The 14,351-nt window shown below is 38.3% G+C and overlaps 1 protein-coding gene across 2 annotated transcripts; it reads left to right on the top strand.

Annotated features, from left to right (window-relative positions):
• Window positions 1-1,469: 1,469 nt before the first annotated feature.
• Window positions 1,470-12,130, top strand: POLR1D (RNA polymerase I and III subunit D). Of its 2 annotated transcripts, none has more exons than XM_026074330.1 (3): window positions 1,470-1,557; window positions 2,433-2,507; window positions 10,751-12,130. In XM_026074330.1, exons 2-3 carry the CDS (start codon window positions 2,491-2,493, stop codon window positions 11,034-11,036), a joined length of 303 nt encoding a protein of 100 aa, XP_025930115.1. In that variant the 5' UTR covers window positions 1,470-1,557; window positions 2,433-2,490; the 3' UTR covers window positions 11,037-12,130. The 2 variants fall into 2 exon arrangements, 1 of the variants encoding a protein (XP_025930115.1); XR_003254918.1 differs by lacking the exon at window positions 1,470-1,557 and adding an exon at window positions 8,361-8,552 and having other exon boundaries at window positions 2,431-2,507; window positions 10,751-10,801.
• Window positions 12,131-14,351: the final 2,221 nt, after the last annotated feature.

Raw genomic sequence — 14,351 nt, 5'->3', positions numbered from 1 at the left:
AGGGAGGTGATCCTCCCCCTCTACTCAGCCCTGGTGAGGCCACACCTGGAGTACTGTGTCCAGTTCTGGGCTCCCCAGTACAAGAGGGATGTGGCACTACTGGAGCAAGTCCAGCGAAGGGCTATGAAGATGATTAGGGGACTGGAGCATCTCTCTTATGAGGAGAGGCTGAGAGAGCTGTGACTGTTCAGCCTGGAGAAGAAAAGTCTGAGGGGGAATCTTATCAATGCATATAAATATCTGAAGGGAGGATGTAAATAGGATGGGACCAGACTCTTTTCATTGGTGCCAGCGATAGGATGAGAGGCAACGGGCACAGGAAGCTCTGTCTGAATATGAGGARAAGCTATTGTGAGGGTGACAGAGCACTGGAACAGGTTGCCCAGAGAGGCTGTGGAGTCTCCATCCTTGGAGATGTTCAAAAGCTGTCTGGACAGGGTCCTGGGCAACGTGCTCTAGGTGACCCTGCTGGAGTAGAGGGGTTGGACCAGATGATCTCCAGAGGTCCCTTCCAATGTCAACCATCTGTGATTTTGTGATTCTCCAGCTAAAATGTTGCTTGCTGGAAATAGTTACAAAGTGATGAAGCAGTTCCATGATACATGTCTGTCAGTATCAAATCTGAAAACTGTATTCATGCAAAACTGAAAAGTAATTGTACAAAAAGTAGCTATACCTGGATGTGTATTATAATTGGACTCATTTAGCACTGATTTGTTTTCCATTACCAAGGAAAAACAAGAAGTGCCCAAAGGCAGTGCAGACAGAGAAAAAACTGTATCACCAGCTGATCTTAACAAATGGAAGTATCCCTGATCACTAATGTTCAGGGAGCCTGTAAAGGCTTATGTTAAAACCATAACAAGCTGAAGAAGGCTAGGTGTTGACTGACAGATATAAGCTGCTGTGTATCTGCATAAAGCCTTCTCATTAGCTACTGAAGGAATTTCTGAGCTATTTATCTTCATTCTCTATTATGCACAAGCCATGTATGTATTTAAAGCTAAAATTCCTCGTGTTTTGCTTGCAGACTTCAATAATCTAAATGGTAATAAACCACTGTGTTGAATGTTTACAGCCCAGCATGGCAGTTGCATGTGAAGATCTAGCAAGTTAAATTTGTTGGTTTTTCTTCTCAGACCTGCTTCTGTTACTAGATAATGACTCTTGACTTCTCTAGTCTCAAACTTGGATTGACACCAGAATTAGTACTCCAGCTTTTTTTTTTTTCTTTTAATCTGTTATGGCAAAGCAGCAAAGTCCTGGTATGCTGATAATCCCACAGCAATGCGATGGGACGTGGCTTCCTTACAGCCTGAGTTGAAATCTGTTGGCCATTACCTTTTTGCACAGTCTACAAACACACTGTATTGTCAAGATGATGATTGTCTTGTTGTATAGTCTGCACAGCGATTGTCATCCTGCCATATCATAGCTAGGAGAGCTAAACAATAACTTTCCTTTTTTATTAGCTCCTCCCTTCAGTTATTCAAGCCTGCCTGTTATCCATGTCACTGTTCTTAATGCTTAACTTCACGCGCTGTGTCTTGCAGTCAGGTGCGTAGCTTTCCTCTTCTGTCTTGTAGTTCTCACTGGTTGACATGTATACTTGCTTACAGTTCACCAACCAAACTCTTTGCTTATGCATTCAATTTATATAATAAATGACTTGCATTATGCATTTATTCATTTTCCCATTAGCTTCAAGCATGTACTGAAGAACAGTTACTTAAGTTTCACCGGTGATTGAAATTAATTAGTGAAAAGAACTTGAAGACAGTGCAGGAATTTTGCATAATTTACACTCTCAGATGACTCTTTATGTGAGCATAGTTATTTAATTGCTTTAGTGTTAGCCTGGCCAGTTTGTTCTGGAAGGTAATATTAAACTAAAGGTCACACAGTCATTCTGGGTGACAGTGGATCACAGTCACACAGGTGACCTCTTTTCTTCCACTGTTACATCAAAACTAGTACAGTTTAACAACTGGTAGTTGCAGTAATAGAAATTATATTGTCAACTATATTCTTGCTATTTTACTAGTGTTGTTTAACTGGGCTCAAAATAGAAGAACAAGAACCTAAATGAAGTGATAGCAGGGAAGAGCAGTCCCAAGATGAAGTGACAGGGACTGTGCTTTTCAGTGCAGTCTACCAGTTTTGCATGCTTTATTTCTACTCTTCAGCTGAAATTAGTATTGTTATTGTTTATTTGCAACATCTTTAATTTCTTTTAATATGTTAATTTTTTTATGATCTTGGTATATAAAAGTATGAATTATGTTAATATGAAAGTCAAGTTGATTTTAGTAGCTTCTTTCTTCCCCGAAATGAATTAAGCAATAAACTTCCCACTTTGTTTACATAACTGCATAGCATGGCAAGTTCTCATTTTCCTTAAGTGGTAACCTTTTTCCTCCCTTTATATTTAGGAAAGCTGTAGAAGAGTTGCTTAAAGAGGCAAAACGTGGCCGAACCCGAGCTGAAACAATGGGAGCTATGGGATGGTAAGTCAGCATGTAAATGAGCACAGAACTTACTATATTTTCTTAATATGAGTGCCAAGAGGAAATGAACGCTAAAATCCGGGTATTTGTTTGGGCAAAAATATGATTCTAGATAGGTAAGAAAGAAGTTGAAGAAAATTCTGCCAGCATAGAATTGCTTGACTAAATATATTGAAGGCAAAGCAATTGGAGAACTGGGAGTAACTTTTGTAATAGTATTTCCTTATAGTAGGTGAAACTGCAAATTTTAGACTGCAACCTTACAGAACTTTAGCAATATTAGGTAGCTTCAATGTGCATGTACTTACTTACATGCTGGCCACCTATTACGGGGTTGGATTCTGTTTAGATTAAAAAAATTAATAGCATAACACAGAAACAAATCCCCTAAAACAATAATGTAATAATAATAAATTTCCTTTAGCAGTGCATTCATGTGTAAATTGCAGCCAAAAATGAACTTAAAGTGTAATCCAGTTTTGGAAGAAGGTATTTTTTAAGACTGAAAAAAACCCTATAATCCAGGGGCTAATCTGTTTAGCGAGTGGGAAAAGAATCATAATACTGAGATTTTATGTGAAATACAGTGTTAATTTTAATGCAATATTTCAGTTTTTAGAGCTAGATTATCATGGAATGTAATGCGTATTATTGTAGTTAGAGAAATTACAACATGCTGAGAGGATTCACTTGTCTTAAACTGGTGTAGATGACTTTGATAAGAAGCTATCTGATCTAGGGATGTTCACACAAGCGTAGCATGCCAGTTGACTGTGTTAAACCCATTTATAGATAAGGTCTGGCTTCCTCCACTGACACTATTAAAAGATAAGCCTGTGCTTAATGAAGTTCTCAACCAATTTCTCAGCTATGTTTGTTTTAAAGTAGCTCCAAAGAGATGAGAATAGTGTCTTGCTTCAGAAGGTTAATCTTTTTATGTTTTCTAAACATGTTTTATATTTTTGTGCATTTTATCCAGTATTTCTGCTAGGCATGTGATTTATACCATTTATGCTAAAATAGTTGAATTGGTTTAATCCCCTAATGCGGTTACAGCTATACTGACATAGCATGCTTTTACCCTGTGAGCTTTGTCAAATGGTGAGGTAAACCAATACAGATCAATGAGTACCATGAGGTGCAGTATGCATCCATTTACTGTGAATTTGCAAGTTAATCCCAGGCGCAGAGACTGAAGATACCTGTCAGGAGATAACCAAGCACCTCAGAATCCTGTGCAATGCTGTTGCTTCCACTTGTGCAATATGGAATACCTACCCATATTTGTAGTAGTGTGTACAGGCTTCTGCTCTCAGCTGTTTTTTATTCCATGTCTGCATGAGCATGGTGGGTCACCCTTAAGCAATTGTGATTACCAGCTCAGGGTTACATGGAGTTTACTAACACCTGGTGCCCAAGACCTGCCAGAAGAGGAGATAGCCGAGGATGACTTGTTTTTGGAACAGCTTCAGATTCTGTTACAGTGAAATAATGGCTTGTTAGGCCAGAGGTTATGTTAAAGATGTAGGAGAGAAGAGGATTGTCCAGAAGGCTTCAAGTTGAGGAAGGCTGTTGACATGGGGATTGGTGTGAAGATATCCTGAACTGAGAAGTAAGGAAGTAAGCATACTTTTAAATGTGGAGGAATATGAGAATAGCTGTACGGAGTCAAATGAAAGATCCATCGCTGCAGTGCTCTGTCTTTATCTGGCAAATAGCCAATGCTTACGAACTGGAGTAAGAATGGTACAAGTATGCAGCAGTACTTCTTCAAGATAATATTCGGGCTTCTGGCAGTCTGCACCTCAGGATATTCTGCACCAGAGATGATATTTTTTCATTTGATGCCTTTCCAGGGATTTTTCTTCTCTAAGTTTGTCCACAGAGAGATGAATGGTTTTAATCTCATCTGTCACAAGTCTGCTGCCATAGAGTTTGGCATAGGTTAGTATACAGCTGGTGTGTGTGGCCATAGGGAGGGTATAAAGTCCATCATAGGCAGTTTCCCAGTAAGTCTCTGGTGTCTAGTTCTGCAAGCATGAGGCAGATCACCAGTGGGAAGCTGCCACTGCTCTCAACAATTTAAAGAAACTTATTAAATATTTTTGGTGCCTGATTGTGGTGTTCTGATCCCTCTGAACTGGCCCAGCAATTAAATATTGCATATATATGTGGGAGATTAGAATACCGATAAAGTATTTGGAAGAAAACTTACTGTGCTCATTGAGTATCAGCCTGCAGCAAAATAACATCAGATGTAAGTAGTGCTACGGTAAATCCTGAAGGGCTTCAGAGATTTGATTCAGGGCTGACCTGTAACCTTGCAGCTGTAAACTGCTGAGAGAAAGGTAGCAGCTGTTTTGAACTTTGTGGATACCAAATGAAGCATGCAGAAAAGTTTGTTTATCAAAATGTATACTAGGAGATGAAATCCAGGAAATCATGAATGGGTAGAAGCAAACAGGCAAGGACATCACCAATGTGACCAAAGCACAGTCTTAACAGGTAAAGCACAAAGCCTGCTTTCCTTGCCAAACTCAAAATGCTTACAGCTGTGTTTCATGAGGACACCTGGGGTTCCCCCAGCTGTTTGTCAGAGGGCACGTATGGTCCTGGAGAAGAGATGCACAAACCCTGGGGACATCCAGGGCAAGGCCATCAATCCTGCATTGGTGCTGGATAGTTGAAGCAACTCATCTTACGAAGAAAAGATCTGTTCTGCTGTCTCCTTTTGGGTAAGAAGAAGCAGAGACTGCTACTGCTTATGCTCTGCTGATTCCAGTTTATGTTGCCCTCCAGCAGCTGTTAGATACGGGAAATTCACTTCTGGAGTCAGCAGGATTTGACAGGAATGAGTTAAAGGGAGGTGCGTGGGGCAGAGGCATTCACAGGGAACTCTTTTTGCATGCCGTTACAAAGGATAGCTTGGAGATTCCTGGTTTTGATGGCAGCATTGAGGGCAGCAACACTTTAGCAAGCTTCTGCACGCTCTTCTGGGACTGCCTTATGATTCATGCCACTGCTCCATTACTGTCCACAGTGATTATTTCTCCATAGCTCAAGTGCACTGCCTGAAGAAGTTCCCCAAGTGCCCTTACCTAACCTTTTGCTGCCACCTCATGTGAGATGAGGTGCCATCTGTGAGTAAGCTGCCATCTGAACTTGAGTTGCAAGTACCAAAGCTAGCATAGTCAATTGTGTCATGGAAAAAAATGTACCAAATAGTCATCCTTCAACCCACAGCTTCTGATACAAAGACTCAGCCTTGAAATATAGGACACTATTGCTGGTATCTCTTCCAGTTTGGAAATATTTTGCTAATGTTACCTTGTCTCACAAGCTTGCAGTGGTTGGCATGGACAGGTGCTGCAACCTATAGGGATCAGATGGCAGTAGAAGAAAGGCTTGTCTTGAGCAGGGAGATTGGTGGTGATATCATGCAAGAGCTTATGCAGGAAGGGAGGTTATCTGGGATTCTCTGGACACAGAGCATCTCTCAATATTGCCAATGGGCTGCATGAGCTCTTGGCTAGTTAAGAGTCCTGGCTCACTGGCCTCCATGCTCTCAGGACTTCTTAGATTGGTGGTATCTAGGTCCATGACAAATTCATCCAAGAAATACTGAATATTGGTATTTGCAGATCTCACATTACTGGCTCTTGTGCGTTGATTTGTTCCTCAGATGTTCTTAAGATCCTTATTCTTAGCACTGCAGTATTTCTAGTTCCTGGAGTCATCCATCCTTATACACTCTATGACCACAGTGTTTCTTGTCTGGGGTCTCCTACCTCCTTATGGTACCATATAGTGTAAATCCTGCCACTGAGGTGTCTGATTTGAGCTTTTGTGATTTGTGGAGTTAATCATGAGCAAGAAAATGTGTGAGAGAAGGGGAAGGAAGGATCCTCTTTGAAGCTGTCTTCATCCCTGAAACGTTATGCAAAAGAGAACAGAATCTTTCTGTAACTTAAGTTTGATCTATGCTATTGTGATTCTGGAATTTTTGAGATGAGAAAAGAGGTCAGAGCAGCTGTCTAGAAGTTACCACTTGAAGAGCCAGTTGGATCCAAGATGAGAAGTTGTAGACAAATGGAGTTAGAACATTTGAAACTGTTATATAAGTTTATCTTTGATTCATCAGAGAACATTGAACGGAGATGGAGTAAAGATATAGGATATCTGGGGACCTGCACTGTGTGGTCTTAGGTAGAATCAAGCTACAAGCTCAGATTTCCTGTAGTGGTTTTGTCAGTCCTATGGGTGTAATTCATAGGCTTCCTTGTAGCAGTAGAGCTGTGCCCCTATTAAGGGATTCTGCTTTATTTGAGGAAGGCAGTTAAAATGCCCCAGAAGCTACTCTGTAGACAAGTTCTAGAGACTATAATTTTTTTCTGCAATGTACAGGTTTGGTCTTTGAAGATCCTCCTAGCAAATGAGCTAAGGCTGAACTTAGTCTTTTGTGCTTGCACTGAAAGTTCACCTAAAATAAAATATGGAAAACGGTATTTTTGGATAGTTTGTTCAACTGTGCATTGTAAGAGTAGATGAAGTTGCAAAAAGATGATGAACATTAGAAACATTAAATTATTTTTAATCCTATTTCTTATAAAGCACTCCTAAAATTGCTTTCATGCCTATAGATAGATTCTGTTCGATACCAAATCTGTTTATCAGAAGTACTGCAGAATAAATACAGGCAAAAAAAGCTTAGAGGCAAAAAGCTTTGAGAACACCAGAACTCCTTCACCTTATTGCATCTTGTCTGTGATTGAATGGATGTTGCATGACTATGCAGAAACACTGGAATGTAATTCTGCTAAATCTTTTCACTTGAATGTAAAGAGGAGGAGAAGCAGGGTATAGACAGAGGTTGCAAAGTAGATAAGTTAAAAGCTTATGATTAGAGCACAGATGCTAGCAAAGTCCTGCCAGCTGTATGTAGCTGCCAGACAATGTGTTAGGAGCTTGCGGGGTCCTTCCAGGAATCCTCTTTTGTGAGATCCCTTATGAAAGGACGGTAACTTAGATTAGCTGCTGTGGCAAAACAAGCTCTGGTAAAAAAAACAACCTCCAGCTGCTGGTTTTTGTCTTCAGTTGCTCTTATTTCCTGTAAAATGCCCTTTTTTCATGGCAGTTTGGGAGAGTCAGAAATGTACTTGTAAGTTCATGCATAGTAAACCCTGTTATTTACTAGAAACATCTGATTTACTCTGTATGCCAAGGCTGATGGTGCCAAGGATGTTTGATATGTACAGCTACACATCAGAGGAAAGACCATGGTTCATGGCCCTGTGCTCTAGCATCTTAATCAGAGTCTGTCTGTTTTACTAATAAGAAATTGCTTCTGTGCTGAACTACAGTGCACTTGATGCCAGGTACTGGCTGGAAAGCAAGATGGTTCATTTGCACAGAACTTGGCTTGAAACTTCAGAAGTGGGAGTAAGACTCGATTTATGCTTACAAGAATGGATATGATTTTTTTTTTCTTGTTCATAATGTGAAATTGTCACTTCTCCTTTTGGGAGAGGTGACTTGTTTTAGGAGTGTGTGATGTTTTATGTGTAAAAACACCTTGTCTTAGCTTATCAGAACATGCAAATAAAAAAAAAAACAAACAAGCATGCCCTTGATTGAATACATTGCTACAAAACTGGAGTCAGTTTTGTAAACTAGGCTGCTTTAGAATTGTAGGCTTGCACACATTCTTTGCTCATCTCTGCAGTCTCTGCTTCAAGCACACTTGAGTTTGAAGCTTTGCAGTTCTTTTAACAGTTCTTTTAAAAGTAATTTTTTTAATAAAATTCTTTTTTTTTTTTTTTTGGTCTTTATCTATTTTGTGGAACTGTTTGCTAGTCAGCAGTACTGTGTTCCACCTTGCAGAGGCTGAACTTGCCTCCCAGTCCTTCAGAACTTACGTTGAAGACAAAGCTGTCGGTGAGTTGAGCCCTGCAGGATCAGACCTACAGCACGCCACAGGCTTGCCTTAGGCGAGATGAACTGTGGAAGTATCCTACAGTTTTCTCACCATTGGAAATGCTGGCAAAGGTATCAGTGAGTTTATACAGTTCACTTTTAATCTTCACAGTTACTTATATACCATGTTCATAATGTAAACATTATGGACTTGTGTGTGTGCATTGTAACATATATGTATACTCATATCTCTTCAAAATTTAAAGGCACAATTTGCTTCATTGAAGTCTGAGGTCAGTAAAACTAAGGTTTGATGCTTCTCTTCAGTGCTATAACTTATTGCTGCTCCATGAAAGCCCAGTGGCTCATTTTACCACTGCGTGATAGTGAATTGATGGCATCTTTTAGCTGACTCTGAAGCCTTGAATTCCTCAGCAGTTCTCACTATTGCACAGGCAGCATTCATAGTGCCAAAAAGAAATAAATTTTTCAGCAAGGCGGATTTATTTTGGGCAGATTGTCTCATCCTGATGGTATATTTATTAGTGCTTAATTGTTACATTAACCTAAGAAAAAGCAAGAAGAAATGGACAAATGTGAAATAGTTGAAGTTCTCATCTGGATACAGTCAAGAAAAAACTGCCCTCATATTGATAGGGTGTGTGAGATACAACAGTTTAATGCGGGCCTAAGTCACAGGGGATTTAAATGCTGTCTCTTCTGTGTTATGCTTTTGAATGTCACCTGTGCCATGGCATACTGATCACCATGTTCATAGCTGATGTGGCTTGAAATGGAAACCCTATTCTACTGAATAACTGTTAACCACATATTTTCATCAGTAATAGGATTAATGCATAAATATTGCTACACTAGTGTACAAAACAACTGTACTTGTATATGTATAGATCTAGATTTATTTATTTTTTTAACTGGGACTTGAGCATAACAATATAGATTCACATGCAGAAAGGTATAAAATAAGTTTTCAAAACTCTAAAACTAGTTATCCTGTGGAAATCTGTCAAGAAATATGTAGTGGAAAAAAAACAGCGTGACCATTCAATGTATCTTTTTGAAATGACTTGCATAATTGATCTTGTAATAAATCCTCAAAGAAATTATCGGCAATACTTAACAATGAGAGCTGAAGCAAACACCATGTCCACTTGAAAGTCATGAAGTATGCAAAATAATCAGACATGATCTTAGTTCCCATTTTCCTGTTGTTCTACAATTTGATACCTCTGATTATTCAGAGGTAACAAAGGTTTTAATCATCAGGGTGTAGTTTCTACATTTATACGAAATTTTCTAGTAGAATAGATAATCCTAACATTGCACTGTTAGGATTCATTGACTCCATAGCTGATTCAGTAAGATCAAATGTGATCTCCAACATTTCTGCTTTTTTAGAGTAATCCATTAAGTTCTCTACTGGCATGCAAACTCTAAAAATATTTGTGAATGCAACACCACAGTACTTCCCACCATAAACAAAGTCTTCAGAATGATTTCTACTTACTGGCGGAAAAAGTTCTAACTTGGATTTGCTCACTTCATTCTTTAAGAGATGACAAATGGGGAATAAGGAGTGTACAATTGTTACCAACAAGATAAATGAAGTATAAAATACTTGTTTACTAAAACCAGCTGATAAATTATGTGCAAAAGTGTTAAGCTGACAGAAGAGAAGTCAGAAACAATGGATGAGAAGCTGAATGAGGGAAAGGGCTGGAGAAGTATCCTATCTATTTAAGAAAATGAAACTAAATATTTTCCTTGGTAGACAGTTGCCAAATGTAAGTTAAATTTGATATGCCTCGTGCGTCTGTTTTATTGCTGTAACTACTTAGGTTCTTTGTGCAAAAGTATCTTTTATTTTCTAAATATCTCAGTTCATTAAATAATGCTGACTATAGTAGATGATCTTGTAAACCATTCCTACTTGACTTAAAATGTATTATTAAATGTCTGATTCCTGAATAGCTAAGTTAAGCATTGACAAACTTAAAATGTGTTTGTTGTCTCACAAGGGTACATTAAACATTAGCCTTGCCTCATGTGCTTCCCCCTGCACACACTGCCTTGTGAAAAATTTTGTGGATTTTCACTCTATTAAAGTAAAATAATTTTTTATCATATCGAGTAAGATAATAGGAGAATGGGGACAACCTTGAGCATATCTTTCTGTACTGAGAGTTCACACTAGGTGGCATGCAAGGAAAGCCAAAAGCACAAACCTATCTTAAAATTATTGAAGTTAAACTTTCAGACTTGTTTCAGATATTTTTGTTGTGTCTTCTGATTACTTTTAAATGTCTTTACAGGTTGAAATGTCCTCTTGCTGGTGCAAATAAAAGGTTTCTTATTAATACCATCAAAAACACATTACCCTCTCAAAAAGAACAAGACCAAGGACATGAGCCTAAGGAAGTCAGTAAGGAGCCTGATCCAAACAAAAGCAGGAAGGAAGAAAAACCAAAGAAACGCCGAATTCATCCATACACACCCAGCTTTCAATCCAGAAGGAGAGTCAGCTACTCTCCTCCTAGGCACCGAAACAGGACCCAGCAGAAAAAGGATAAGTATGAAAAGCAATCAAGCAAACGATGAGGAAAGTGATGAGTACATGTTGTTACAAGCCAAGAATGCCATTAAATGTTGGACTGCAGGGATGTTTCAGTTTTTCAGACAGAGATGCCATTCAAAATTGATTTTTGAACGGAGAATTGCTTTTGTGAGAAGTAATCTTGAGGTAGTTTTATAAGACATTTCTTCAGGACCTTTAAGAGAAAAGTAAAGTGCAGCATAAATCTTTCAGTTGTTTTAGAACAGACATTCCCTTCCCTTTGCTCCTTTCCTCCCTCTCCTTCTGATTAAGTGTAGGGTCTTGGTAATGGAGCTTGATACATTGACACTGTCTGATACAATTTCTTTAGTCACTTCACCCTTCAAGAAATAAATTTAAATTAAGCAGAAGTCTATTTATTGTGTAAAGTTGGCAGAACTTCTTTGCTGCTAAATCAGTAAAGTTTTGCTTTTTTGGGTTAGTTTAGTTTTCCAGAATCTAAAAGAAGGGAGAATTGGTCAATACCTGGCCATGCACATACATTTTGTGTAGTATAGAAGAATTTGGGTTCTTTAGACAGTATGAGAAGTACAGATTTAAAATGGGCAACACTGGCTTTACCTCCCTGGAGGAATTCCCAGGAAATACTGATTCTGCTTGTTATTGTATTAATCACAAACCTGTCATAGATAATAATAAACTTTACCCCTAAAAAGCCATAACTGCAATAATTGTCTCTGTTTAGACTTCCCTCTGTAAGGAAGTAGTTTGAACAGTTTATTGTCATGGTGCTTTCAAAACAAACCTTGAAGACAAAATTATCTGGTCTCTATCCACAGCTATGAAGTTTCTAAGTAGATGTGTAATACTAGAAATGCAGAGAAGATACTTAAAAACAGTCAAATGCTCACTTCCCAAGTCTATGTGACAATATTGTAGTGGTGCAATTCTTAAACTTGTGACTTTGAGCATGTATAATTATGTATCAGCATATTCTATGTCTTTTTTCTGTTTGTGTTACAATGACTTCTATGTGAAATATTTTGTATTTCAGTATCCTCAGAACTAATTGTTTTGAACATAGATTTCAGTTTTTGAGTTTAAGTGTGTTGACAATAAAATCTGATGTGTTAAAGTGCTTTGTGGAATTTATACTTTTAATGGGTTTCTTATTAAGCTGAAACGGGTGAATGTCATCTAACAGAAAGGAGGATCAGTGTTTCAAGGTCGTTCAGTGTTGTGTCAGAGCAAAGAGTGCCACCTATAGGTTAATCTACACCTTGTCTTGTTATACTTGTCTCTTGGAAAGATCATGTTAACCAGGTGAAGGAGAGACCGAAGCGGAGATCTGCTGTGACTGAGTTTTGATCTAGTAGCAGGAATTACTCTTCTCAATACTGGGAAGGCAGTTAAACTGGTGTAGAKGCCACCAGTGACTGTTAGGGTCGTTGTATCCATCAAAGTGGGATACTTTTAAATTTCCACAGAAAATCTGTAGCTAGTTTCTCTGTTATCTGCAGGGACCATAACACTATAGCAGAAGTTGTCCTAGCCTTTCAAAAAAACTTCCGTTGATCTAAGTAGGAGCAAAGGAAAAGTAGTATCTTTGGAGAATCTAGGATTAGTGAGATTTTGAGAAAAACATCCAGGCATCTGTCTTTGGTTTAAATAATCAGGCTTTGTTTCCAGACTTTGTTCTTTATTTTGCTGGACACCGCTCGTTTCCTCCTTAATACTTCCCTTTGAAGGACACCATCTATAATGGTGTACCAGCTAGCCTCTACTGCAATGGTGATGCTGGATATATGTGGCTTTGCAGCAGAGAATTCCCCTCACCATTGCTCAGGATTGGGGCTGGAGATGTTCCCCAGGCCAGGTGCCCATGAACTCTTACCAGTGTGGCTTGTGGTGGTAATACGATTTTCTGAGAGCTTTCCACACCCAGACCTACTGACACACCTTTAGGATAGATAGGTGCTGCTGTTGATTTTTCATTAATTTAAGGCAGGCTTTTTGGTTAGAGTATGCTTTCAAAATCGGTCTGGTTCATTGATGGACAATGCTTCCGTGCTAGAAATGCTGAACTGGAGAACCTGGAATGACCAAAAACGGATAACTGGAGAAAGTTTGTCTTCATCAGTGGTGGTAGGTTCAGATGTAATTCCATTTTTTTTCTGACTTAGAGAACATATCTGTATTATTAGACTTTTGTTGTTTGATATCATATTTCATAATGTCTTCCATAAGGGCATATAATGAAAACTAACTATGCTGTTCAATAACTATTCTTAAATCAAGGCAAATCTTTACCCATTTTTAATGATTAAAAAATGCTGTATAAAGCCAGGTTTGTATTTAAAACTGCTGCTGTTGCACAACACCATCACAATTATAAGGTATCTTAAAGATAGGATTTAATCCCTGAAACTTGGATTTGAGCATGTCTTTCAAAATACATTATTATTTTCTGTAGCTCTAAATGCTTGATATTCATAGAAATGCCCAGTCCTTTAAAAAGAAATTATGTATTCTTGGTCTCAACTTCCTGTAGTAGTGCGTTTCAGCCTAGTTACTCAGAAAGGAGGGGAATGCACCTTATGTTAATATTACTACAGTAATACTGCAAAGGTGTTTCTTGTTCAACTGTGACCTGTTAAAGTTGTCTTTAAAGTTGGTATTGCTCTTGCCATAGCTGCAAGAACCTTTTCATTACATTTCTTTATTGTTATGTTGGACAGAAATCCTACAGAATGTCTGTTTTCATCAAGCTAATATTGAATGTAGATCACAAAACAATGTAAAAGAGGAAGAGAAAACACTTTATAATTAGATTTTACAGAATATTTTTATTAGCTTTGACCATATATTTGTTCTAGAAAGGATTTAAAATCTAAGTCAGGGATATAATTATGTGCAGTTCTTCTCACATTCATTGTACAGCCTCTTCTCTTTTGTAAATCCAATTTGAGTTATTTACAATGAATCATAAAAGCCATGAACTTCCAAGAAAAGCCTAACAGATTTGATGTATAACAAGACTTAAAGGGGAAAAAAACCACCCTGTTTTTCAGACTGATCCAAATTTATTTCACAGAAGTTTTTTGAGGTGCAGTTGTAATAGCGTTCCTTAGTGATTATGAAATATCTACTGAAAACTACTTAACAAAGAAGATGTAAATGTTTTTAGATCAATGGAATAATGTAGCAGGAGGGGGCGGCTTTTTCTGCACAAATAGGACTGGTTTTTGTGTTTTGTCTGCAAGTTGATCACTGAGAAGCATGTTTCTTCTTCTGCCCTATCAGAGTTCTCATTAATAATTATGTGTTTTCAGTTAATTAAACTGGCACAACACAAAAGC

The sequence above is a fragment of the Apteryx rowi genome, unplaced genomic scaffold (assembly GCF_003343035.1).
Source record: "Apteryx rowi isolate R43461 unplaced genomic scaffold, aptRow1 scaffold_386, whole genome shotgun sequence".
Taxonomy (NCBI): Eukaryota; Metazoa; Chordata; class Aves; order Apterygiformes; family Apterygidae; genus Apteryx; species Apteryx rowi.
Note: the sequence above shows the minus strand (reverse complement) of the source record. Positions and strands in the feature narration are given on the sequence as shown.